This window comes from Erpetoichthys calabaricus, chromosome 10 (genome assembly GCF_900747795.2).
Source record: "Erpetoichthys calabaricus chromosome 10, fErpCal1.3, whole genome shotgun sequence".
In the NCBI taxonomy this organism is placed as follows: domain Eukaryota; kingdom Metazoa; phylum Chordata; class Cladistia; order Polypteriformes; family Polypteridae; genus Erpetoichthys; species Erpetoichthys calabaricus.
Genome location: NC_041403.2, coordinates 35,954,839 through 35,980,978, shown reverse-complemented (window position 1 = coordinate 35,980,978; position 26,140 = coordinate 35,954,839). Strand labels below are relative to the sequence as shown.

Here is a 26,140-nt window from a genome sequence, read left to right as displayed (position 1 = left end):
CCCAGTCAACACAGGGCACCAGGTAGGAACCAATCCCGGGCAGGGTGCCAACCCACCGCATGACACACACAAACACACCCACACACCAAGCACACACTAGGGCCAATTTAGAATCGCCAGTCCACCTAACCTGCATGTCTTTGGACTGTGGGAGGAAACTGGAGCGCCCGGAGGAAAACCACGCAGACACGGGGAGAACATGCAAACTCCACGCAGGGAGGACCCGGGAAGCGAACCCAGGTCCCCAGATCACCCAACTGCGAGGCAGCAGCGCTACCCACTGCGCCACCATGCCGCCTTTACTGTAATGTTGTACTATATTTTTGTTTAAAATTTTAAAAAGTATCAAAAAAAAACATTTGATGTACCTTTTACTTAACAGCATGTTTTTTATATTCAATACATAAAAATGTATGGAAATTAAGTATAAGAAAGTACTTAACAATAACAAAATTTAAACCTAGTAAATAATAGTAACATTCTCATTTTTAGCAAAAAATATACTGTTATTAGCTTAGCCAAAGACTGCATGACAAAGTTTAAAAAAAAAGAAGCTACAAATGTCTTACAAAGAGGAGCAGGTAGGATCCTTAGAAAGTTGTCCATTGGTAAATTGTTTTATAGTGAGGGTTCGGATAAAGACAAATGGGTCTATGACCTTCAAAATAGTCTTGATTTAATGAAAGAAAGCCTTGCCCAGAACAGGAAACAGGGACCTACTGCTGAAGCCAGTCCTGAGTGGTTTTAGCTCCTGAGTACCTGGCAGCCAGGTGACCTATGTACAGTGTCAACATTTGAAAAACATCTTTAGATAAACGTGATGTAATTGGAAAAACAAAAACAATGAAAATTTGCCTTTGCCATAAGTACTAGGGTGTTGTACCGTGTTAGCCATTATGGATGTAGTGAGAAGTTAAGCAAAATGACACCTTTTATTGGCTAACTAGAAAGATTAAAATATTCAAGCTTTCGAGGCAACTCAAGACATCTTTCCTGAAGAAGATGCCACTACTTTGTCATAACTTATTCAATGGAAAATGAACAGATATACCACTTTTATCTGTGTAAAAAATAAGTACACCCTTGGCAGTAATCAGATGGTATTGCTTCCTTTGGCAGAAAGAACCTCGAGTAAGCATTTCCTATAACTGTCTACAAGTCTCTGACATCACCTGGAAAAATGATTTTCCCATTTCGAATACCCCCACAGTATCTCGATGGGATTCAGATTGGAGTACTGATTTGACCATTGCAGAACACTCCATTTTCTTTCTTTAAGTATTTTATTGGTGGATTTTCTAGAATAAAAATAATTTACATTTATATAGTGCTCTTCGGGCGACACGGTGGCACAGTGGGTAGCGCTGCTGCCTCGCAGTTAGGAGTTTGCATGTTCTCCCCGTGTCTGCATGGGTTTCCTCTGGGTACTCTAGTTTCCTCCCACAGTCCAAAGACATGCAGGTTAGGTGCATTGGCGATTATAAATTTTCCCTAGTGTGTGCTTGGTGTGTAGGTGTGCATGCCCTGCGATGGGCTGGCGCCCTGCCCGGGGTTTGTTTCCTGCCTTGTGCCGTGTGTTGGCTGGGATTGGCTCCAGCAGACCCCAGTGACCCTGTAGTTAGGATATAGCGAGTTGGATAATGGATGGATGAATGAATAGTGCTCTTTTCACTACTCAAAATGCTCTCCATTCCGGAGGACCTGGGACACAAACCATGCCATAATCTCCTTAGAATGTTTAGTCATTGTTATGTTGCAAGGTACACTTTCAGTTTTTGATAGATGGTCTCATATAATCCTTTAGTACCCTCTGGAACAATTCATTGTGCATTCTGCAACGGTGAGGTGCCCAGGCCCAAATGTAGCAAAGCAGCTCCAAACCATAAGATTTCTACCACTGTGCTTTACAGTTGGTATCAGTTTCTTCTAGTCCAGTGCCGTCTTTGGTTTTTGCCAACATATCTTCTCATATTGTGACCAAATAATTCTATCTTTGCCTCCTCTGTTCAGAGCACATTGTTCCAGAAGTCCTGGGGCCTCATGTGTAACATCTTGCATAGAATTCATACTATAACAAGGGCATATGGACAAAAGTAGAGATGTGCGCTGTGCGTACGCACACAAATTCAGATGCATAAAACTGTGCATAAGCAAAGTTCTATGCACGTTTCCTTTTATGGACGAGACACTTTTATATCTCACCACAATATTAATGAGACGTATTTTCGCATCAGAGATAATCTGCACATTAATAGGGTGGAAATGCTTTCTGTTTACATAAGCAAATTAATTTTCTGAAGGCACCCTTATAGCAAAATGCATGCAGTCGACTGTTCCGATTACATTACTGGAAGTTGCTGCGAATTGCAGTTTGATGTTTGCTTGTTCAACCAAAGTGTAAGGAAATCCTATTTATCTGGATGACAAGCGGATTAATACCATCCTATACAGTTGGCATGGTCAGGCAGTTCATGTTGAAAAGCTCCTGTGACTAAAAATCCAAGTGTGGACAGAACTTGTAAAGAACAGGTAGAGCACAATTCCACAAAGTCTGCCTTTGTAAAGCCGGCCCCAGTTCAGCACACAGCTCCAAGAGGATAGCTCTTGGAAATCTAAAACGACTTAGAAGCCAGTCATCATCATGGGAGAAGAAATCAGCATGATCTCTAAATATGCGCTCTCTTCTATTTCTTCCACTTGCAATGCCTCCCAACAATGCTAAAGCAGCCATGTTAGTTGGAATAGTTTGGCCATTTCGTGCACCATTATAGTGTTAAAGATTGATTCCAATCAAGTGCTTTAAATTTGTAAATGATATGCAAATAATTTCAGTGTATTTGATAAAGCCTGTGTCATAGATGAAACAGCAGCTCTGCTTGGACGCTGGGTGTCGCCTATTTACAAAATCGAGCAGAAGCATGCGTATGCAAAGTCTGAGGCTGCTTTGAAAATGTGTGTGGCATTACACTAAGTTTACATTTTATACATCTCGATGTGAGCATGGAAACACGCGTGCACCGTTTACATGAGGCCCCAGGTCATTGCCTTTAGGCCTTGGGCTTGCCCTGAAGGCCTGTTTAAACATCAACGATTTCCTTCTTACACTCATCCCATGTAGATCTAATTTGTGCAGAAGATATCAGGAATATCTTCTAACATTTGTTTCAAAATGTATCATTCACCAACCTTCCTCAATACCCACCCCAAAGTCCTAAAATATGTTTAGTATCTCATATGTTTTGTTCTACATCTTTTATGTCTGTAGTCTGAAAGTCAAGAGTTTAACAACATATTTCACAGGTGGCCTAAACAGGGCAGTATGCAGTTTAAGGAAAACCTCTCTTCATTTGGGCTCCACTTAATATCCCAAATGCCTTGTTAGTCTTTTTATCCTATCAAATCAACTGTCTGGTTAAGGGCACGGATTAGTTTACCAGGACTCCTACATCTTTTGGGTCATTGTTGTTTAAATCAAAATGTTTATGTTTTATGCAGTATTTATTGAGTTTAAACTACATTTTACATTGACTTTAAGATACATTTCTGCCCATTATAGGTCCCCCTACTGGTATTCTAATGGCCTTCAGTTAACTAATCTATATATACACTACTGTGCAAAAGTTTTAGGCAGGTGTGAAAAAAATGCTGTAAACAAAGAATGCTTTCAGAAATATAAATAATGGTTGTTTATTGTTATCAATTTACAAAATGCAAAGTGAGTGAACAGAAGAAAAATCTAAATCAAATGAATATTTGGTGTTCCTACCTTTTGCCTTCAAACCAGCATCAATTCTTATAGGTACACTTCCACAAAGTCAGGGATTTTATAGGATTCTAGTCAGGTGTCTGATCAACCAATTATACCAAACAGGTGCGAATGATCATCAATGTCACATGTAGGTTGAAACACAGTCATTAACTGAAACAGAAACAGCTGTGTAGGAGGCTTAAAACTGGGTGAAGAACAGCCAAACTCTGCTACCAAGGTGAGGTTGTAGAAGACCGTTTCATGTCATGGCAAGATTGAGCACAGCAACAAGACACAAGGTAGTTATACTGCATCAGCAAGGTCTCTCCCAGACAAAGATTTCAAAGAAGACTGGGGTTTCAAGATGTGCTGTTCAAGCTCTTTTGAAGAAGCACAAAGAAATGGGCAACGTTGAGGATCGTAGACGCCGTGGTCGGCCAAAGAATGAAGATGAAAGACACATCAAGCTTATTACCCTTCAAAATCAGAAGATGTCCAGCAGTGCCATCAGCTCAGAACTGGCAGAAACCAGTGGGACCCAGGTACACCCATCTACTGTCCGGAGGAGTCTGGCCAGAAGTGGTCTTCATGGAAGAGTTGCAGCCAAAAAGTCATACCTCCGTCGTGGAAACAAGGCCAAGCGACTCAAGTATGCACGAAAACATAGGAACTGGGGTGCAGAAAAATGGCAGCAGGTGCTCTGGACTGATGAGTCAAAATTTGAAATATTTGGCTGTAGCAGAAGGCAGTTTGTTCATCGAAGGGCTGGAGAGCGGTACAATGAGTGTCTGCAGGCAACAGTGAAGCATGTTGGAGGTTCCTTGAACGTTTGGGGCTGCATTTCTGCAAATGGAGTTGGAGATTTGGTCAGGATTAATGGTGTTCTCAATGCTGAGAAATACAGGCAGATTCCATCATGCAATACCATCAGTGAGACGTATGATTGGCCCCAAATTTAGTCTGCAGCAGGACAACGACCCCAAACATACAGCCAAAGTCATTAAGAACTATCTTCAGCGTAAAGAAGAACAAGAAGTCCTGGAAGTGATGGTATGGCCCCCACAGAGCCCTGATCTCAACATCATCGAGTGTGTCTGGGATTACATGAAGAGACAGAAGGATGTGAGAGAAGCCTACATCCACAGAAGATCTGTGGTTAGTTCTCCAAGATGTTTGGAACAACCTACCAGCTGAGTTCCTTCAAAAACTGTGTGCAAGTGTACCTAGAAGAATTGATGCTGTTTTGAAGGCAAAGGGTGGTCACACCAAATATTGATTTGATTTAGATTTCTCTTTTGTTCATTCACTGCATTTTGTTGATTGATGAAAATAAATGATTAACACTTCCATTTTTGAAAGCATTCTTTGTTTACAGCATTTTTTCACACCTGCCTAAAACTTTTGCACAGTACTGTATATAAAATTCTTTTCGCGTTTGAAACGGAAATTACGTATGACCACGTGATGTGGAAATTACCTATGACCATAGAACATATTATAATATAGGAACTAGCCAGGCGCGTTCTGACAGAGAAGTTTTATTTATTTGTCCACGTGACTGTCGCTGAAACTGCCACATTGTAACTTTTTTTTAGTTGGCAGTACTTGATAGTAGAAGAGATGAGGAAAACAGCTTTGCGTCTTTCTACTTTTTAACTGTGCCGAGCTGTAATCAATGTGAAGACGAGACCACCTTCAGCGGTGAGGGTTCGTGAGAACAAAGTGGACGCTGCGAGGCGCGGAATGTCAGGCTGCTCTGCCGAGTCGAGAAGCTTTGCAGTTTCGGGCAGCGTCTTCTCTTCTTGCACTGTTTGTGACACTTCAAGTCCCCCGTCGGCTCCTGTGAGAGTGGAAATCTTTACAAATGAGTGTAATTGGCACCATCGAAGCAGGACTCTGTTTGTAAATAGCCATGCACAACTACTTACTGTCCCTTAAGGTAAGTTCGGGTCACTAAAACCCCACAACATTCAAGCTTGCTTTTGTGATTAATTATTTCAACAAGTAAATCACAGGCATGTAGTGCAAGGTTGTCAGGCAGAAATTTGGACGATCACATAGAAAATGTAATTTCTATACCACAGCGGTCATGTAGCGCCTTTCACAAGGGATCTACTACTTACCTGTTGTGTTATAGCGCCTTTAAAATGAAGTTTACCCGAAACCACTCCAGTAGTGCTCAATGTATCTTTACTTCTTAAATGTTAATGTTTTACTGTTTAATAACTTATAGACTACATTTTATTTTTTTCCCTTGCACTCAGTGAGCAAAGCCACTGGGTAATCAACTAGTTTTTAAAAATAATGCATTTTGTTTATATCCAATCAATTTGTAAATGTAACTCAATTTAGATTAAATTGTTTACACAGTATAAATTAAAACATGTCAACTAATTCTGAAAAAAGTTATTTATATATTAAGCTACTATTTTAAGGTTATTGGATCCGACAAGTTCAGAGCACTTCAGGACATTGTAGCCTGAATCTCTGTCTCCGCTTACTAGCTTATGTCCTATCAAAAGCACTTTCTAAGTCAAGATGTACAGGGTATAGCATTAAATGCTTCATAAAAATGTCCACAAAACTCCAGCATATTAGTGAAACATAATCTCCCCTATCTGAACCCATTTTGACTTTTATAATTTCTCATATTTTTCGGCACTTGATGAGTTTTAAGATAGACGGGACTTGTTAACCCAAGACCAATATTCTTTATTATTAGTGCAAATTTGACAGACATCTTTACCAAATGTGACTTATAACAACAGGATACAAATAAAATTATTTAAAACATATATTTTTACAACTGCAACACTGGCAGATTAAATAATTTGAATAGACAAGTGGCCTAAGACAAGAAATGAGCTAGCAACCATCTGATTTACAGTCCAATGCCCAAGCCTGTACACCATTAACTCGCTTTTTTCAAATAAAACCATATCTTCTAGCTTTTACTCTGTAACAATTAACCCATTATCCAGATATTTTTGAAAAATACATTTTAAGAGTTTGTATATATAATAACTAGCACATATGAATAAATGCTGTCTGGTCCAATCATTCAATTTATTATTGCACTTGGGCATTTACAGAATTAAAGTAATATGAGCTGGCTCCCAAGTCAAGTCAGATATAGAGGAACTAGCCATGTGTGCCCAACTACGTTGCGCGTGTTAAAGTTGTCTGTGAAGGGCTCCCTGTTTAAATGCGGCTGCCAGTCGTGAACTGGGCCCTTTGTCGCAGCATTATGATTTTTTATAAGGGAAACAAAATTACAAAACAAAACCCTTGGACATTGATTAGATAGAAACGGCCTACTCGGAATCACTGTCCGAATAGTAATTATGTGGTGCTGGAGGAGCATTTCTGCTTCTCTCCGTTCACAGTCCGTCTCGTTTTCATGACGCTGTCATTTCCTCTCACGATCTCTTCTCAACCTTTCTCCAATCTCGCATGTTGCTTTGTGGCAATTCAAGGAGTAAGGAAGAACCAATGCTTTTTTCTTGAATTCCAAACGCCGACTGATGGAAAATCACAGAAGTGTGTCTGACTTATATATTCTGACTGCCAACTCCAAGAAGTGGGTGAACATTCGATTTGGACGAAGTGCTGCCAACGACGGTGGATAGAAACACAAAAAACCACAGTCTCGACAACGAAGCAGGTGTCAACGCCAGATCTAAACACAAAGCACGGTGTCGACGCCAGATCTAAACACAAAGAGTGGTGTCGACGCCAGATCTAAACACAAAGAGTGGTATCGACAGTGTTTGTAAACAAAAGTAACAACCAAGGTGTTGTGTATTCAGCCAGTACAAACAGCACGTAGTCATCTTTAGTTCAATCCTCTTTAATCACCACACTCCAACCTCATCCAACGATCCTCCCCCTCACTTCCTCTCCTCCTCCATCACTACTGCCCTCTACTGAACACAGCAGGAACACCACACAAGGCAGTGAATTCGCGGACAAACAAAGACCAAGATCCAAATGAAGATTATATATAAAGATATTACTTTCCCTGGCCTATGACACAGTACTCTAGAATGCCTTGTTCAAGCATACACATCTTAACAAAACACTAAAAGGATAATTATAATTTTTCACTGTCAGAAACATAGTTATAAAAAATACAACATCTAGGTTTCATTCATGACTTCTGGACAAAACAGCTCATGACATCATTATTATCATCATTATCAGTATGTAATTTAGTGAGTACACTTACATCACTTTTCATGAAGTCAGTTTGATTTTCTTCCTCTGTCCACTTCTGGGATGACCTTCCATTGTAATCCTACAAGATAAAAAGCACACAAATCATAAAATACTTGAGAGACTGATTGAGACAGAGCTGCTAAACAAATATCAGGCCTATCTGAATGCTTAACAATTCGCATACAGAATAAAGATCGGGGTGAAATATGCCACAGCTACACTTCTAAACCTGCTGTTGGAACACACAGAATGATCAAAAACCCATGCAAAATTGTTGTTTATGTCTGCTTTTCATACAATTCAGCCTCACATTTTAGTTGAGAAATGGACTGATAAATTCCGTTTGGACCCTAACCTGTTTTTCTAATAGCGTTAATTCATCTACTGGATCACCTCAAAACTTAATTGTCTTCTAAACCTAGTTCAATCAATAACATGCTCCCTGGAAATGTATGAGGCTTCTACCACATTTTTTAAAAACACAAAATAAACACATATTATATGTACTATAATACATGCCTGCAAAATAAATCCTGTTGGACCCCAACTTGCTCTTTTTAGCAAATAAAACTCCTTCACTCAAACAGATTTACCTGAGCTCCATAGAATCATTTCTTAGCTAAAAAACCCACACTCCCAACAGGCTTTTAAAAAGATATCTCCAATTGGCTAATAGATTGTGTACTTGATATAGTTAATTCGTCCTTAGATACGGTGGTCTTCCCAGATTGTCTAAAGACTGCAATGGTTAGGCTGCTGCTCAACAAAAATAATCTAGACTTCTCTGGCTTTGACAATTTTAAACCAATTTGCAACCTGCATTTTTTAAAATAAAAAGCTGTTTTTCAACAATTAAATGACTATTTAAATAAACGTTCTATTCTTGACAAGTTTCAATCAGGTTTTAAAACAAGTTCTAGTACAGAAACTGCACTGCTTAAAGTAGTATTATAACAAAAACACAAGGTGAACTACCACAGTTACACAGAAGACACGCAGCTTTACCTGTCTATAGCAACTGATGGCCCTACCACTTAGAGATCTCTAATCCAATGACTTACTTATTATATTTCTGAAAAGAAGCAATTCCCTCAAAATAAATAAGGGAAAAACTGAAACATCCGTTGTAAATTTGATCCCTTCAGGTGTAATTATGGACTCTGATCTAAACTTTAAATTGCACATTAACCATATTATTAGGGCTGCATTTTTCCATTTAAGGAATAAAGCAATAGTTAGACCTCTCTTAAAACACTGGAAGATGCTAAGAAAATGATTCACACTTTTGTTTTTAGTTGATTAGATTACTGTAATGAGCTACTAACTGGGGGCGGCGCAGTGGTAGCGCTGCTACCTTGCAGTTAGGAGACCTGGGTTCGCTTCCCGGGTCTTCCCTGCATGGGGTTTGCATGTTCTCCCTGTGTCTGCTTGGGTTTCCTCCGGGTGCTCTGGTTTCCTCCTACAGTCCAAAGACATGCAGGTTAGGTTCATTGGCGATCCTAAATTGTCCCTAGTGTGTGTGCCCTGCGGTGTGCTCCAGTAGACCCCTGTGACCCTGTAGTTAAAATATAGCAGGTTGGACACTGACTGACAACTAACTGGCTACCTAAGAAAAGCATCAATCAGTTGCAGTTAGTTCAAATACAGTAGTAAGAACTTTAAACAGAAAAAGAAAATGTGAGCACATCTCATCAGTTTTAGCGTCATTACTTTGGTTACTTGTGTCCTTTAGAATTGACTTGTTTAAATATTCTTGCTCCACGATACATTTTGGAGTGCCTGTCGCCCAATATTCCAAGTCGGAACCTTAGATCTTCTAATAGTGGTCTTTTTATTATTCAAAGCACCAAGCATAAAAGAAGTGGTGAGATGGCCTTTTGCCATTATGCACCAAAAATCTGGAATACTTTACTAATGGAGATATGCCAGGCTAACACTGTGGGTCATTTTAAATAAAACTCCTAAAAAACTGTTTTTAAATTTTGCTTTCACATAACTACTTTTTAGTTCTATTTTTAATAAACTAAATATGTATAGAATGTTTGTGTTCCTTAATGAATTTGCAGATTTGTTAATCTCTACGTTTTTGTTTTCTTTTCTGTTTGTTCTGTGGTGGACAACCACCTGATCAAAACACTATGCAACTACTTAAGATGTTTGAATGAAAGAGTATACCCCAACTTCCCACAGGACCCACTACTTCAAATCCTCTACTTAAGAACATTTATATTATGAGCATTTACTTAAGAACATTTACGTAAGATTGTTAATGACCAGTAAGGACTTGGTGGTCCTTAGAAATTGGAATCCCTGCAGATTTTGTTTTTTATCCAGCTTCACTGGAGTTTTTTTTTTGTTTGTTTGTTTTTCTGTCCTTCTGGCCATCTGACCTTTAGAGACTTGACCAATTCTATATAGTATATTAGAGCTCTACATCTCTATTAACCTCTTTTTCATTACATTGTTTCTCAAAAAAGCATGTAAAAAACATTGCATTTTTTGGCTTGATTAAATCTCATCCTTCAACAGTAAAACATGCAAAACACTAAAAGTACAAAGACAGAAAGTATAATAATGATAGAAATAATAATGAATAATAATAATATGAACAGCACATTGCACGTGTGCAAGTGACACGATCGTCACATTCGGATTCACCAGAATCAATTTTAGGTTTCACTGACCATTTCACTTCACTGCCTGAAGATATGCTCACCTTGTCATCACTGCTAATGAGAGGCATTTCTTACGAGACACATTATGAGGCTAGCAGAAGACACATCTACACCGCTGCTTGCAAGACACACCTATAAACCACTGCTCAAGTAACTCTCGGCAATAATGCTGTTGACACTTTTACAGCCCAAGTAATCCTTGGGTCTTATGTCTATACCAGGGGTGGGCAAATTCATTCCTGGAGGGCCGCAGTGGCTGCGGATTTTTGTTCCAACCCAGTTGCTTAATTAGAAAACAATCCTTGCCAATAATTACATTTCATGGCTTGTTAGTTGCTTTAACTGCTATGTCAAGTCATTCTCATTTCCTTGATTTTTTTTTCCATTCTAAGGATATCATCCAAATACTTTGAAGTGTAAAACAGATGGGTAATTCTCAATCCTTCACTTTTTTCTCTTCTCTTTCCTTCCAAGTATTTAATTAAACCAAATAGTGCACGATAAATACACACAGGTGTAAAGGGTAACAAGCAAAATGGATAACTGCTGGTTTCTTTTGTCATTTGCATCTTATTGATAATAAGGATCAATTAAAAACAGAGAATGCAGCTGTTTAAGACTTAAATAAGCAATAAGGGTTCATAATCTTAACGAGGGAGATAACTAAAATGAAGCAGAAGATTTTTCTAGAGCAATAAGTGCTTCTTATTAAGCAATTGGGTTGGAACAAAAACCTGCAGCCACTGCGGCCCTCCAGGAATGAATTTGCCCACTCCTGGTCTATACTGTTGTAACATTGATACTGTAGTAACATTGCTCGGTTTCCTAAGCTTAATTTATTTTCATCAGCCCACAGATTATGGTTCCCAAAGGTTCAACAGATTAAAGAGCTCTTTTATCTCAAGGGCTACAGTTAGGTCCATGGGGCGCCCCAAGCCTCATAAAGCCCGGGAGATTTACACTTCCGCCACACCTGGGAAGGTGGAGGAAGGACCTTCCAGCAATGCCCGGGAGTGTTTCCCGGTGCTTCCGGGTGCCGCTGGAAGAAGTCAGCGAGCACCTGGAGCACGTCCGGGTGACTATAAAGGGGGCCGCCTTCCTACATTCAGAGGGCGAGAGTTGGGAGCTGGAGGTGGATGAAGGTCCAGTGACAGGAGGAAGAAAGGCAGCCCAAGGACACTGGAGAGGCCTGTATTTAGGGATGTTTGGTGCAGGAGCACTGTGTGCTGTGCGGGACTGTGTTGGGACTATGGGTGAGAATAAACGTGTGTTTTATAACCCTGCTGGTGTTAGTCTGATGGTGTTCGGGCGACCTCTCATAATATATAAAAGAACAAATGGCTAGTGACTGTCTTCACTACAGACTACTGTGAACATGTAAATCATCTTACAAAACCTGAAAAAGGATTAGCATACTTTTAGATTAGTTCACTGATTTAATAAACATTCTTCTTCAGATCACCACTCTGGTAACAGCTCCTAACCAGTTGTGTTTCATAATTACCTACGTGGTCAGGAGTGTCCTCAAACATGAAGAGCTTTTCAACATATCTTTTATTCTTACTCATAGAAACAGTGTGAAACTTACATTACTGTAAGAATTTTCAGGTACACAAAAAGTTAAAAATGTCACTCTATTCTCTATGTCATAACACTATTTCTGCTACTACAAATATTTTCCATTGGCATATTATGCATAAAAACTCTGTTACTATTGGGAAAGCAACTCTCAGCAATCAAGTGCCTGAGGCTTTATGGATGTTAAAGCATCAGGAAAATCTCCTAAGCTGATAAAAACATCAGTCTATTAAATTGCAATATAATTGCTTGCTCTTTGGAGTCTGAGCAGCATGTGTTTGAGCTAAGGTAGGAAATCAAAGCTTTCAAAGGGTGTTGTTAAAATGTGCTTCTATCTTGGATATAAGATGGCAACATACTGAGCTGGGATGCCAGTCTGAAATAGCCTTGAAAATGTTTTGGAAACTTTAGTTTAAAAACTAAACCATTTCTGTTACCATCTTTGTAAATATTTTACATGTATCAGGGAGAATACAGATTTTCTGGTACTTACATGGAACTTAGAAGAACTAAATAAATGTTATTGTATTGTACTTACTCTTAACTAATTTGCCTATTTCATGAACCACCTATTCAGATGATATAAATCTGGCTAGCTGATTTGAATAAATATGTAAAAATGTAAATGTCTGGTTCATTTCTTATATATCATTACCTGTAGGCAGCACTGTCTTGTTTTAAGACTTGAAACCACATCATTACAGGCTTTGTACCTGGTGCTTCCAGCTTGTTTCCGGGTGTCTGTTGTAGGCCATTGGACCCTTCAGTGATCCATGCATGCTTTTGCACATTTGTGCACATGTGCTGCCAGGACTTTTCAGTTCCACCTTGGGTCTTAAAATATACAGTCCTTTGAAGTCAACTTGTGATTGATTTTTTTCTGAAGCAATTTAAAATAGTTGTAATCATTATCAAGAATCACCTCAGTTATTTCTGTATAATAAAATGTAGTACTTTGCCAATTGAACATCAATAGGAAATTAATGAAAAACCATTTGTGTTTTTCTTTTGGTGTTGAACATTCAATGTTGATGCTGATGTTAAGAAATCTTTTAATACTGTCCTTTGGTGGTTACACTGTATGACAAAATTTGATGACAATTCTTTATTTTGTGTGATTTTTTTTTAAACATATTATTCAGCTCACATTTTAACCTAATTGGTGCTGGTAGCCTAATATGATGTGAAGTGCAGTATTCCTCCCTTGCTCCCTCAAACAATGTTTACCAAAGGCCATCTCCCTCTTCCAACACTGCTGCTGCCCTATGACAGTTCTTTCCATGCAGCTCCAATAGTCTACTATAATAGGCCTTCTCCTTTCTCTGGCAACCTTCAACATCACTGCCACCACCCTGATCTTCCACAACTCCTTCCATGCAGCTCCAAAGATCTTTTCTCTGCCACTTCCACTGTCTGCACATTCACAATGTCAGCGCTGCTCACTCTGCTCACTTGGAGTCAGGGGAAGCACCATCTGTACTAATTTTCCCAAACTCTTTGTGAGCCAATCCAAACCAGGATACTTCTCAAGACTAACCAGCAGCCATGTACACAGGCCGAAGGATTTATGCAAGGGAGTGGGTTTCGTAAGTGCTACTCTTAAAATGTTTGATCATATCTCTTTGTCTTTTGCACACACATATACTGTACACACACATCCTATACATCATTCTCCCATTTATGGCTGCCATCTCAGGGTGCTCCTGCCCCTTTGCCCACTCAGCAGGTCCATGCTGCCCCATCAGAATTTTCATGACAAAATGCCAGAGCACTTATGATACATATAATGCTTACTGAAAAAAAAACAAAACTGCAGTTTGTAAAAAAAAAAAAAAAAACAAGACTACCATACAGGATGTGCTGCCTACAGTATATGCCAAGGGGACATTCTACCCCATGTACAGTAGTTAGTTTGTTAAGAGGGATCTGGATATTTAAAGTGTAGCCCACCTGACAGCTCTGGATTTTTTTATGGAAACATGAAAAAAATTAACACTACCGTTGCAATGATCGCTTCAAAATAGAATGGAGTTAACAATGGTAAGGGAAGATCAAATAACTAAAACATTTTCTAAAATAAAAAGAGTGACAGTTATACTTCGTATTGAATATAAGACAATATACATAACTGTAAATCTACTAGTAGTTTAAAGGTAACCATATCATAAAATTCTGAAACCATGTTTAATCCAGTTCAGGGGGTCTTTGTGCAGGAATGGTGGGTGGGTGCAATGTCATCATGAACAGTATGGAAGAATAATTTTAGAGTAACATAGCATTCATCTTAAACAAATAGCACAAAGGGTTAATAAATGTCAGGAACCTGTTCAGGCACACCAGGAAACCAGATAAAGTTTCAAGAGAACAATTACACTGAAATATAAGAAAAATACTGATATGGTCAAGTAAATAAAGAATGTACCAGAAGAAAGATTGATGTAATATACAAAATGTACTGAAGGATGATTAAGAGATGACTAAGAAATCAGCAGATGTCCTATATAAACGAGAATGGGCAGTTGTTATATGCACAGAAATTTAAAGGGTGGTAGCTCATCTCAAAAGGTGTAAGAAGGACCAGAATATTATAATATAATAGATTTTAATTTTATATAAATCATTTGGGTGTAAACCAATGAACAAACCAAAGTAAAATATATGCATTGATTGACATTGTATGTAAATTCTACAGTTTATAAAATGAGCCTCTATTCTTTGTTTCTCTGGCCATTCTGATCATTCTGACCCTGCTGTAACAGACTGCTTATGAAGAATGCTCCCTCTAAGGCATTTCGCTGAGGAGTAATAAAATGATACAATGAACAGCCTTTCTCCTGCCGGATTACTTAATTTTCCTGTTAGAGGATGTGTCTTTCTTTAACTAGGGGGCCCTGCCCCGTGCTTGCTTAGCTCGGCAACCCCCGGGCGGGCGCCATGCACTAAGCACTTTGCGGCTCTGCCACTTACATATGGGGAAGCAGATGTACAATTTAAACAGATTGTTATTTTCATGGGAATTGTTACATATGCATAATAGACCTAACTATTTTACATTACAGCGAGTAATTAACCATGGTAAAAAATAGTAACACGTAATAAATTGAAAGAAAATTATGTTTCATGTTGCGTTACAGGTATTCATTGCATTATACATTTTCATTCTGTTTGGCTTTGAAACTAACACGCAAATACTTTTTAAATTTGCACTTTTACTGCAAAACTTCAGTAAAAACAATATTTGGAATTAACTTTTCATCAATATCGCATTGAATTTTGATTCTGTTTTTAGAGTTACATCGTGACAACACAACGTATAACTGCCTGTGAGGGAGTATCGTTTCTGTCTCTCTAATAAATAAACCGACTTTTTCGAATGTTTGTCCCTGTGATTTGTTAATTGTCATAGCAAAAGCTATTCTAACGGGAAGCTATAAATGTTTTAATACAAATGGTCTATCAAGATCTCCTTTGGTGTCTTTCTTGTCGCCTGTTAAAATTTTACATGTGAGAATTGTTCAAACAATTTTGAATACATCTAATCTTGTCCTATTGCAATAGTCTTGTCTCGTCTCAAGATTTTCTTTTATAATAGAGAGATAAGATGTTAAATTTCTACCACAACATGGTATGGAATTTGAACCTATGATCCATTGAAAAGTAATTTCTATTTTTTTTTAATTCAAAAGTGGCTTTTGATCTAGCTTTTAGCCAGGACTGAGACTGACATGAAGATAATGAAATGGAAGAAGTGCGGAGTTAATTTTTTTTTTGGTCATCACTGAGCTATTTTTAAAGCTCTTTCTCTTTAGAAAGATTTGTCTGGTTTTTTTTTTCATCACCACAGAAGCAAAGGTAGCCAAGTGTTTGGAAAAAGTACTTGTGCTTAAACCTGTAGCGTTTGTGGAGCACAGCATCGGAAAAGATAGACAAAAAAAGGGTTGCACAATTCGCCAAGTCAGTAAGTATTTAATCAGCATCGTAGCAATGGTTAGGAGTAATTTTGATTCCTTAGTGGGAAGAAATTAAAATACACAATAAACATTTGATAGAGCAGTACGCAGAAATCGTAACAGAAAGTGTTAGTGCTGGTAGAGATCAAGTACATAAGCTTCCAATCATAATGAAGAAAGCATTTATTCTAAATACAGAGTAGATGATGGGGCTTGAAAGTAAAGAACTAAACGAGAATGGGCTTCATGATAGATTAATAATTATTCTACTGAGTGGAACAGAGCAGCGCAAGCAGCAGTAAACACCGGTAAGTGAACAAGTAAATAATCAGTGGCATCACGGGTGAGAGTATTAAGTAAGAGTTTTCTTAATCACAAAGAATAAGGATATAAAAGGGTTACCTGATATAAGATAACTTGGTGTCATATTAGGGAAAGTTAGCACTAGTAAGAGGGCAACATTTCAAGTTTTTGTTAATACTGTAGAAAGTAGCAAAAATGGTGCAGGTGGCAGGCACAGAGCTTAAAACTAAAAAAGTAAACAAACGGGAAAAGTAAAGCTTAGAAATATCAAAGAAAAGCACATAGCAGGCAGTCGAGGGGGGAGAGTATTACGTGAACTTAAGGGGCCAGAAGGTACTGCAGTTGCTCTTTATTCTGATACTAACTTAAATTATTAAAATTAAGAGATAAAATAATTGAAATTTGATAAAATGAAGTTGAACAATTAAGTAATACAAAACCAAATTTTAAAAATGAGGCCAGCACAATGCAAGTCTTGTTTGATGTTTGACTTTTTGGATAAGTCAGACCTCCTTAAAGGCCATTTCTGCAGGAGATGCCAGCTTATTCAGCATCTCGCGCTCTAAGTTGGAGCAGGAGGAAACTCCAGACCAGGGAGGTTGAGATACGCATCAACCCCAGAACTGGACGTGTCAAGCTATTTCCAGGACCTTGGAGACCTTGAAGGGATTGAGATTCAAGTTTATTCCAGAAACAGATTCTCTAGCACAGTGTGTTGCCTTCCAGGTGCACAGACATGAGACCTCCCTGGAAGGACAGATAGGTTCTTGGACAGAGCAGAGGTGGATCCATTAGTCTTTGCCCATGTTAGAACAAATGGCATACATAAGGACAGGCTTACACATAGATAGATGGTTATACATTTTTTATGAAGGACTGATGAAAAAGATAACGAGAGGGGTTCCCATTTGTGTAAAACAGAATTTACAGATAGGTTTTCTTCAGCTGTGACATCTTAGCGAGAATTTTTGGAATTGACTAGAAAATATTAGGGATCAAGGCCTTATTTTAGGAGTATGTTATAGACCCTTCATTGTACACAGTGATTCCAATGTGCATCTTTTTAATAAAAACAAAAAGCCAAGCTTAGAGGGGGGTATTACAATCATGGGGGACTTTAATGAATTTAATTTTGAACAAAGCCTAAAAGGCATAAAGTGAGCTAAGCTTTTAGGTGTTTAAAATGGTTTAAAAATATTTGGCCCAAGATTTAAATTAAAAAAACAAACCCTGCAGTGAGTAAATAGAAATAGAAAAGAATCTGCAAAGAAAAAAACAGCTGTACAAGACTAATAACTCTAATGCTAACTGTACAACGTATGAAGGGAAGCTAAATAGCACTTATAAACAAATATTGCTGATAAGGCAAAAGATGACCCTAACAGAGTCATTCAGTATTTTAGTAGTAAAAGCATAGTCAAGGAGGAGATGAAATGTATCAAGAACAGTATGTGGAAATTAAAATATACAGAGAGTGAAATGAAAAATACTCTAAACTTGCATTTGTATTAAGTTTTCAAATGTAAGAAAGTGGTCAACCTTCCAGCAGTAACAGGAACTACTAAAGAGCTAATTAGTGATATGGAAATTCTAGCAAGAGAAGTATTACTTAAATTAAACAGGCTAAAACCTAACAAATCACCAAGACCAAATAACATATATCCTTGAAAGTTAAGGAGGTTAGAGAGTGCATACATAAACCCATGATTCATTTTTTTTACAAAAGTCATTGCACACTGAGGAAATTCCTGAATCCCAATATAAAAAGGGTGATCAAGCAAGTAGCTATAGGCCAGTAAGTTTAACTTGCCATCACAGGTAAATGAATGGGAGGAATTATTAAGTAGAACAGTGAGAAACATGGCAAAAACGGGCTGAATGGTCAACATGGGTTTAGACAAAGAATGTCATGTTTTACTAATATGCTGGAATTCTATGAGGAAGCAAGAAAACAAACAAACCATGATCAGAGTGGTGCATATGATTATCTTGATTTTTAGAAAGCATTTGATACAGTCACACATGAGAAGTTGGGCATCAGACTAAGAGAAATGGACTTCAGGAAGTAGTGTGTAGATGGGTATAAAATTGGCTAAAATTCATTAAGCAGAAGAATACTGTGTTAGGAACCTTATCAGAATTGGGTGCTGTTAAGAGTGGTGTCACTCAGGGTCAATGGTGGGACCACTGTTATTTTCAATATACTTGTGTAACAAATGATCTGGATAAGAATATAAAGAAAGAGCTGGTTAAATTTGCAGATGATACCAAGCTAGGAGGACTGGCAAATATTCTGCAGTCTGTTGAATCATTACAGAGCATTTTGGATAGTATACAGAAAAAAAAATAAGTAAAAGTATCACATATAGGAAGTAAAAATGTTGGATTTCAATACACAATGGGAGGTTAGCACAATGATAAAGGAGGTCAAGGTGAAACTTTATAACGCATTGGTGCAGTCTAACCTGGAGTAGTGTATGCAGTTCTGGTCTTCCGGCTATAATAATGACGTTGCAGCACCGGAAAACATCCAAAAAAGAGCAACTAGGCTGATTCTAGGACTGCAGAGTATAAGTTAAGAGGACTGACTAGATGAGTTGTACCTTTCCAGTTTAAGCGAAAGGGGATTAAGGGTAACAAGGCACGTTAAAATGTATGAAATAAATTGTTACAGTGGATCCAGACTTCTACTTTAAATTGAGTTCAACGGGCACAGTTGTAAACTTAAGTTTAAATTTCGCACAAACCTTAAAAAGTTTTTCTTCACACAGCGAAACATAGGCACATGAAATAAGTCACCAAGTAGTGTGGTAACTAAGACTTGATGTTATTTTCAAGGAATTATGTTGATAGGGTTGAGTGCTTCATGGGGCTAAATGGCATGTTCTCATCAATATTTTTCAAATGTTCAAAAATAATTGCCTCAAATTACTAAATATTTCTTTTTGCAGATTATACAGTATATTGCTAGTGTAAAATCAATAGCCTTGCATTTATATAGTATATTACCGGATTGCTTTTAAACTTTCCAAGAGACTGATTCTAGCTCATCCCTGTCTGAAATTAATAATTTATAAATAGATTAATATTACCTGTATTGTGATCTGCTGCATGTCTGCATCTGCTTCTTGACCATCTCTGAAAGCAAGTGCATAATTTGGCTGCATTGTATCTAGCACCTTCTTTACTACATCCACCATTGACTGAGAGGAGGGTGAGCATTTGCTAAGCAATCCTGGTGAAGAAACAGCTCTCTTAAAGTTTGAGGCTGAAGGTTTTATTGCCTCTGTCATAGCACTTCCTTTGGGTATCTTAATCCTGGGAGCAACTTTTGAAAAATCCGGAAGCGGGTAGTGAACCTGACCTTGCCCGTATTTTAATCTGTTAAAGGAGCTTGCCCTGACAAGTTTAATTTTCTGATTTTGTAGGCAGTCATTGTCTTTCGCTTTAGGACTAGGTGGTGTATCCTCCAGTTCAGATTCTTCTTCTTCTTCTAGGTCAATATTATCCATACAATATGCTTCCTCTGATTGCTTTAGTTCCATTTCAGTGAGAAATGTTTTTTCACTGAAGGATTCATTTGCGATGTTGTATTTGGGAGGAACCTCAACTTCAAATTTTGTGGACTCCGCTCCATTTTGTGTAAAAGACTTTTGGCTGTGAATAGTTTCTTCCATGCTTTCAGTAAATGAAGTCTCAGTGAGTGTTTCTGCTTCAATAAATTTAATTGATTGGTCATCCTCTGTGAAATGCTGAAGGAGCACTCCAGAAATTTTAGTTTGAGGTGACTCTAATTTATCCATTTCACACTTATTGGGACTATCCACGACTTCTTTCAGTTTCACTTCATTGGCACTAGTGTTTTGAACACTTGTAAGTGAGCAGGACATTTCACTTTTTACAATTCGTTCACAGTCACCCATTATATGTATTCTGTAATTTTCTCCAGAGTTGGATTGTGGATAAGGAGAACATGTCACATCAGACAATGCCAAAGGAGCCAACTTAACTAATTCATTATCACTTGTCACATGTCTGATGTTCATGTCTAACGTTTCACAAGAGTGTTCCTGTTTATCAGTGGCATTTCCACAATCTTGTGACATATTCTCCAGTGTGTTGGGCTTCTGCTCAGATAAGTTTGACACTGAATCTTTCATCTGGTCCACTTGATCAAATTTGTTAGGGTTCTCACAATTTTTTTCAAGGTGTTCTTCATCCTTCCCATTATCAAAAAAACTAAAATTGTCTGTGTCATCTATAAAAGAAAAAAAGGGAAAATGTTATACCAATAAGATTCCTAATTGCATTGCAGTCATTTAAGCTTCACTAATCATTCAAATAAAATGCTTCAGTTTTCTGTGCTTTTTCTTTAAAGACATTAAATAATTAATGACTGGGGGGCCACAAGAGCTAAGTAGAATGAAATTCTTCTGCAAGCCGGATACTCTTACTGACGGTTATTGTAGAGTACTTCTCACATTTCTAAAAGAAACGATGATATTCAGCCAAAACAATTATGGTACCAAGAATCTAAAGAATTATTTTTAATATTTGCTTTTAAAAATAAGCACATGAATGGTTTTAAAATAATTACTTGTACCATGCAAGAAATTTTAATTCCATCTATATGAAGTCAATATATACATGTGTGATTTTGCAGTATTAATTAACCATCTTTGGAATCTGCATATTTTAGAACTTGTTCTATATAATGTGTTCACCTGAGGACCCAGCATATTTAAGGTACTGAAAAATTAGTACCACTCCACATCTCAGGGAACTCCAGTCTCTGCATTACATTTTGCCTGAAGAAGGGGCCTGAGTTGCCTCGAAAGCTTGCATATTGTAATCTTTTTAGTTAGCCAATAAAAGGTGTCATTTTGCTTGGCTTTTCTCTACATTCATAATGGGTAACGCGGTACTACAGACATACAAGACACCGAAATGTACCAATACTACATGGCACTGAAGACCCGGTAGAAGAAATTGGCACACATGGACAGCGACATCTTCTTCTTAACAAAATGTAAAAAGGCTCATTTAAAGATTTACCAATGTTGTTTCTTGTCCTAGAGTGTGTATATAAACACAGGGAACTCCAGTTTCTGTATTACATTTTGCCTGAATAAGGGGCCTGAGTTGCCTCGAAAGCTTGCATATTGTAATCTTTTTAGTTAGCCAATAAAAGGTGTCATTTTGCTTGGCTTTTCTCTACATTCATAATGGCTAACATGGTACAACACCCTAGTACTATTAATATATTTAAAATTATATAATGTGTCACTTTCACAAGAGACATTTCCTGACAGGCCACTAAAGCATTTAGTATGATCTACATCATCTGTGGACTTAGAAACATGATTCATCGCTATGACCTCTTTGTCATACTACATTGACACCTTTCAATGGTTTATATACTGGAACAGATGATTCACTATATGTAGCTCAACTACGGTATATAATGAAAGAAAAAAAAAATGTGGTGATGACTTTAGAACAATGGGATCACCTCTATTTCTTAGTCCACTGATGTAAAGCAGGTCTTTCTATTCTAAAAGAAAATCTTGAGATGAGACTATTGCCAAGAGATTTTTTTCATGTCCCGCCCTCCTCTCAACCATTTCCAGTTGACGGCCCACACCCACAGTCCTCTAACCTCTCCTTCGTGTGAATGCTTTTGATAAACACAGTTCCTGCGCTCTCAGCTCTTATAAATTATTACATTTTCCTTACATTAATACATTTTTCCTGTTTTCACTGAGGTTTATCTGGGTATTTCTATCTCCTTTAATTTGTCAATCTCCATGTTTTAAGAGAATAATTTACATATTTAAGGGTAAAGCTAAAATTGCAAAATAAAGACAGGGATAAGGATACATTAGAAATAAGACATATTTTGGGTGTCTAAACTGGCTCTACTCTCTGATGGAATCATCTCAGATCATTTAACCATCATATAAGTATGCAAGTTAATGAAACAATCAGAGTAAATGTCAGGTGTTATACAAGTACTAATTCAGCACAATTATGTAAATTCAATTGCCTATAAATATAACACCCTACCTGTACTCTATGACCACTCCATAAGAGACTTCTGTGTTGAATGCTCTCTCGTCATGAAGGGATAATTAAACACGCAAGCAAACAAGCTTCCTCCTGACTGGTTTCTGGCTCAAAGAGCTTCTATATAACAAATTTCTGAAACAGTTTTATTTACAGTATTTTATTTCTTCAACAATGTTAATTTAACTGGCATTTCCACATTGAATGCTGCTAGGAAATTAGGTAAATCTGACTTGAAACTGAATATTCTGAAATATCACTGTAACAAATATTTCTTGGATAGTTAAGCTGGAATATTGAATGTGGTGGTGGTTACAATAAGATTTTGCACTGCTTACCAGTTAAGCACAGAGTGTCGTCTTCCACTGAATCCTGCGAAAACCTAAATATAAAAGAATCTTGTCTGTCAACAAACTGGGAGCCACCATCACTACCAATGTCAATAAATATATGATGCTCAAAAGATTTCTTCCAAAGCAATGCTTCTGGCACTTCTGCAATATCACTTTCATTATTGGTTGCATCTGAATGAGCCTTCAGATCATCTCCATCTACAGTAATCTTGGAACCACTGCCATTTAGATAACTTGAACCATCCAGGTCTTCAATTGATGACATTTTTACACTTTCCATCTCCTGTTCTCAAAAAAAAAAAATACATATATTTTTATTATATATATAATTTTAATTAACAAGCAAATAAAAGAAAGCCTGACTGCTCATTACAAAGTATGGAACCACAAATTTTCTCAGAGTATTGCTATTACAGAATTATTAACTCCTGCATACTAGAATTTGTGAATTACAATCAGGTACCATTTGAGGTTTACAGTGTCTATTTCCTGTTTCAGGCAAAACATCGAAATGAACACCAAAATCTCAAAATTAAGACTTTCTAATGCTAGAGAACAATATGCCTTCAGACATATTCTTGTTTACCCAGTCCACTTCATCTGACATAGTCAAAATATTGGCTAAGAATTTGATTGTGGCATAACATCTCTCAGAGAAGACCCAAGATCTAGCCAGCTACAACAACAACTATGGAAGGAAATGGATTCAAACAAAATTGAGAACTAAGAGTAGCAGTGTGTGTGATAGGGGTAAGTTATGGGTCAGCTGAGTTCATTCACCAAATATAATTAAATATAAGAAGTATCTATGAACATTAGGTGCCCAGATTGAAATTAAACATCACCACATGCAATGTTCGAAGAACAATATACAGATAGTCAATTCATATTGGGAGAAATTTAAGGAGCTTAACATAGTTGGAATAGAGTGACTACCTTACCCAGACTACAAACATTAATCAATAATAGAAGCACAGTGATTCTCCAACACCAAAGAAATTCATGGCATAAGACAGTTGCAGAAAGATCATGTATACTATTTTTAAGATATTGAGGGTGTTGTTCAAATGTATTAGATTCCTAAATAGGAAACACAACAGGTCAATATCACACTGATTCACCTTGGAGTTTGGTAGTCAAACAGGGAACTGTAGGAAGGAAAGCTGCCCACCATCCTGTTTCTGCTTCATGACAATGCCATTGTTCACACTGCATGGCTTTAAGAGGACATTCTGTAAAACTGGGGATTCAAAGAGATGGACATCAAAGCCTATTCTCTGGACCTGTTCATAGAACTGCCACTTATTCTCCAGTCTGAAGGGCCAATTCTTTAGGATATACCTTTCCAAAGTGAAAAATTATAACAAAGCTACAAAAGAGTAATTGAAAGACACAATGTGTTGTGTGAGTGGCATGAAAAAAACTTTGTAAACATTTTTAAGGCAAATTACCTTGAAAAATATATGTTGGTTTTACTGGAATTTCCATTGTTTAGACTCAGAACTTTTTGAACACCCCACATATCTGATTTTACAACATTTTATTTGCTTGGTTCTTGCAGAGTTAAAATATGACGATTCAAACAGCAAATTGCAAGCTCTGCTGACATTCTAACAACTCTTTTCTGGTAAATATATTTTGGGTTTTACCTCCAGTTTTATGGTAAATGCTTGTAAATACTCACTAAAACATGACTGAGGTTACGAACCATGCTCTATACTAGTGGATTTAAAGCTTCCTTCCCCATTACCACATTTTTTTTTTAGATAACTTTGCTGTTCCACTTAGACTCCCTATACTTGATTTGTTTCAAAGAGCTGGCCTTTCTCTAAGAAGATGCTATAGTAAAGAGATGCTGCATGCTGAATTAACAACTGCTATAAACTGAGGCACAGATGATACTAAACGTTTGTCTGCTCAGATTGGCCGGCACAGGGTTAGGTCTGGCCATACAAAATGACATCAAAACTGTTTCTGAAGTTTCTTAAAGCATTAATGAGTGGTTCTGACAGAAAAAGGAAACATGTAAGCAGGACTCAAAGTGTTAATCTCTCAGGGGACTAAATAAGGTTAAAATGATATATCAGAAAGGAATGTACCTGGCTAGAAATGCAAAGGCACCAAACTCACACAAGAGATCAAAGGTTAACCAAATTTACTTTAAATATTAATCATTAATTACAGATTTTTAAAATCCAAGATATACTATAGGTAAGCCAACTTCTAAATAGCAAACATTAGTTTAAGCCTGATTAGTAAAATGTTGAAATTACAATGGTAATTAACTTTCATATCAATATCTTAAATGTATACTTTAATGCATCTTACAATCTATCACAAGTAACCCCTTCCTGAAATCTTGCTTCTATTTTTCTCTCACTCTATTACACTTTCATAACTATAATCTAATGCAAAATACAGCATGTTACTACCACTAACAAAACTATAAGCAACTAAACTCAAAATCTAGAGACCCTGAATATGCAATTACTTACACATTTACACACAAGGGAATAGCAGGCAGAAACCCAATCCAGGGAAGTAACCACTAAAAGATAAGTAGGCTTGATACTGCTTTTGGTGCCTTTAATGACTGCTTTTTGCAGTCTGTTATCTTAGTTTTGCATGGTGAATACTGTTGCCCTAGAACCTGATGAATTTCTCATATATTCTTCACCTGGGAAAAGAAACTATACACAGTTGAACAATTTACAAACTAAAAACAAGTCAGGCATATAAACACCTGCCAATGCATTAGGTACATGAGCATTGGCCATATAATTATCCCATCAATAACAGCATTACATTCTACAAACAATACATTTTAAACCAAGGGTTCCCAAAGTGGTCGATATTGACCCCCTGGGGTCGATTTGAACTTTCTAGGGGTTGATAGTTTCAATGAAAAAATTTGGGGGTCAACGACAGCAAAAATAGACCCCCTTACTACTGCTATTTGTTTGTTACTTCAATATATCTATGATTCCAATAGGCACCTAATTAAGAAGTAAAATCATTTAAAAAAAACACATTACATACCAAATTTGCGAACGAAAAGGTAAAATGTGTCATTAAAAGAGTCACACGTAAGAATGCATGAAAATACATGTAGCACAAACATGTCTGTTCATTGTCTAATCGAACATATCAAAGCAAGTGTGGATATGAAAAACCATTGCATGTAATTAGGGGGTCGACGGTTTTAAAAGTTTTTGGTAAAGGGGTCTGAGGCTGAAAAAAGTTTGGGAA

The 26,140-nt window shown here is 37.4% G+C and overlaps 1 protein-coding gene across 4 annotated transcripts in view; it reads right to left on the bottom strand.

Annotated features, from left to right (window-relative positions):
* LOC114658367 (uncharacterized) overlaps nucleotides 1–23,168 on the bottom strand; it is a 95,624-nt gene extending 72,456 nt beyond the window's left edge. For all 4 annotated transcript variants that reach the window (XM_028810452.2, XM_051933095.1, XM_051933094.1 and 1 more), the window contains exons 1-3: nucleotides 22,877–23,168; nucleotides 19,565–20,730; nucleotides 7,977–8,045 (exon numbers count right to left, since the gene is read on the bottom strand). In XM_028810452.2, coding sequence (XP_028666285.2) covers nucleotides 7,977–8,045; nucleotides 19,565–20,730; nucleotides 22,877–23,156 — 1,515 coding nt within the window. In that variant the 5' untranslated portion in view covers nucleotides 23,157–23,168. The remainder of the gene's footprint in view (nucleotides 1–7,976; nucleotides 8,046–19,564; nucleotides 20,731–22,876) is intronic.
* Nucleotides 23,169–26,140: the final 2,972 nt, after the last annotated feature.